The 2,965-nt window shown below is 37.4% G+C and overlaps 1 protein-coding gene across 1 annotated transcript; it reads left to right on the forward strand.

Annotated features, from left to right (window-relative positions):
* Window positions 1–209: 209 nt before the first annotated feature.
* LOC138350761 (exonuclease GOR-like) lies at window positions 210–2,323 on the forward strand. Its single transcript, XM_069302035.1, has one exon. It carries the CDS (start codon window positions 250–252, stop codon window positions 1,117–1,119), a length of 870 nt encoding a protein of 289 aa, XP_069158136.1. The 5' UTR covers window positions 210–249; the 3' UTR covers window positions 1,120–2,323.
* Window positions 2,324–2,965: the final 642 nt, after the last annotated feature.

Raw genomic sequence — 2,965 nt, forward strand, 5'->3', positions numbered from 1 at the left:
ACAAGACATTAAAATATTTGGATGATAATTTAGTATAGGTGATCACTTCTTAAAAATTGGAATTGCATTTGCAGTCCTCCAGCTTTTTCATTCTTTGCTAAAATCGAAACACTGATTCCAGATGAGGATAGGCAAACCTATCTATACTTTCTTTTAGGAGCCTGGTAAATGTTTACTTTTCCATAAACATTAAATAAATGTAATTAACTTTATTTCAGGTGAAGAACATCCGAGGGAGTGAAGCAAGATATGGCGGCACAAGATAGAACACTATATGACCGCGCATTACGATTGAAGCTGTCCGAAGCGGCCCTTTCTAGATACAGCTACCCACGGCTTCACCCCCAGGGAAGCGGTAAGGCTCAGATAAGCAATGTGGATGCCCAGTACTCTCTCATCCCGAGAGTTGGCGTGCGCAAATGTAATCGGTGCAATACAGTGTACCGTATTGATGATGAAGGACGTCCACTGATCTCCAGTGAGTGTCGATACCATTCTGGCAGACTCTACGGCTCCCCCGTTAAGCTCTATCGCTGTTGTCAACAAAAGAGTAACGCCGCTCCCTGTAAGATAGCATCGCAGCACGTAACAGCGGATATAGACCTTGATAATCTTACTGGATTTTGCCACACTCAGCAAAGTGATAATGACGAAAAAATCATTTATGCTTTGGTCTGTGAGATGATCTACACCACAGAGGGAATGGACGTGGGGGCAATCTCTGTAGTTAACACTGACTACCAAGTGGTGTACGAGACACTTGTGAAACCTGAGAACATTGTAGACTATAACACCATACACTCTGGACTCACTGCCAAACAATTCAAAGGTGTTACGACGAACCTTCAAGAAGTCCGCTCCAAGCTGATGTCTTTGTTCGGGAGCAAAACCATTCTCGTGGGCCATTCCCTAAACAATGACTTCCTACGGTTGAAACTGATTCATGACCTTGCTGTAGACATTGCTGTAGTGTACCCACATCCAAGAAGCCGCCACCTCCGCAACTCTTTGGGCTTTCTGAAGAAGTATGTCTTGAAATCCAATGAGAGTACCAGGTCGGCTCTCAGATGTAGAGATAATGCCATAACCATCATGAAGCTTCTCCGCAAGAAGTGTTAACACTTGTTCCATGAAACCGTCCTGCCACACATGTTAAAGATAACCCATGGAGAAGTCCAGGTTTTAACAAACATTTTTGTAACCACTTACGAACCTATACATCTTTCATATCCAAACCACACATCAGAAAATGATTACACGACTTGATAATGGTCGCGGCCGGACCAAAATGTTGTAGTTTCTTAAATTTTCTGATGTCCGCCTATTATATATTTAGCCACATTATTGTTATCATATACTTCTTAGTGTTTTCGGAGCTCCTAAACTGCCTAATAAATGTAAACAAAGGTGCCTAAGATTGAGAAAATATATTCAGGTTCCTAAGAAGTTGCATAAATGCTTGTTGAAACCTGGCCTTGTCTGCTGCAAGTCTTGAGAAATACTCCAGAGCTGTGGTATGTCTCCTGAAGCAGTTATGCAAATTCTTCAGCAACTTTCCATTCTTACCGGTTTTGTGAGTCATCAAACTGTTTCTGAATGCAAATCTTCATAAGAACACTGCTTCATGACAAGACACCTCTGGAACACTCCTAGGCTTTCTTTCTTTGGTTTTAATCAATCAATCACTTTCTGTAGTTGATTGTTTAATACATAACTGAACTATGTTTAATAGATCTCTAATCCTGTCCATTGAGAACAAAAGAAAATATATATATTGTGGGAAAATTGTCGGGATTGATAAATGAGGAAAACTACTTGGGACTTGTACTGTACTAAAATGAAAATTACTATATGCAAAATTAATACAACAAAAGTCCCTAGCTAAGGTCGTAAAGCCTAGTTCCTCTTTTTCCTATTGACAAACTGTGGACTATAAGGGGCAGTGGGGGTCCCTAAAGGTGAATGAAGAAATTGATTGAAGATCTACAGTCCACCTGCAGACAATTTGACACATTAACTTGTAATTTTAATACAAGGATAAGGCTACATAAACTCAGTTCTATAACTGAACACATTTACATGTTTAGATACTTGATTTAAACAGAACCATAGTCCAACCTAGCACCATAACTATAACAGCCATTATTCACATATTAATAAACACAACAGTTTGTATTATAGAGGTATGATATAGATGAATATGCAATCAAATGACCATAAATCTGGTCCAAGTACCGGTATCTAGGCACAAGAGATTATATTCAATATGATAAACTTATATGATAAATAAAAGATAACTAAGTAAGCAATTGTTAACTTAATGTATATGATCAATTATATATATAAATAAATAAATATATATATATATATATATATATATATATATATATATATATATATATATATATATATATATATATATATAGATATATATATATAATATATATATATATATATATATATATATATATATATATATATATATATATATATATATATATATATATATATATATATATATATATATATATATATATATATATATATATATATATATATATGCGAACAAGCCTGAATGGTCCCCAGGACAATATGCAACTGAAAACTCACACCCCAGAAGTGACTCGAACCCATACTCCCAGAAGCAACGCAACTGGTATGTACAAGACGCCTTAATCCACTTGACCATCACGACCGGACATAATGAGGTGATAGCCGAGGCTATTTGAACCACCCCACCGCCGGCACTCGGATAGTAATCTTGGGCATAGCATTTTACCAAATCACCTCATTCTTTGGGGCACACGTGAGGAACACAAATGCGAACAAGCCTGAATGGTCCCCAGGACAATATGCAACTGAAAACTCACACCCCAGAAGTGACTCGAACCCATACTCCCAGAAGCAACGCAACTGGTATGTACAAGACGCCTTAATCCACTTGACCATCACGACCGGACATAAT

This window comes from Procambarus clarkii, chromosome 5 (assembly GCF_040958095.1).
Source record: "Procambarus clarkii isolate CNS0578487 chromosome 5, FALCON_Pclarkii_2.0, whole genome shotgun sequence".
NCBI classification, from domain to species: domain Eukaryota; kingdom Metazoa; phylum Arthropoda; class Malacostraca; order Decapoda; family Cambaridae; genus Procambarus; species Procambarus clarkii.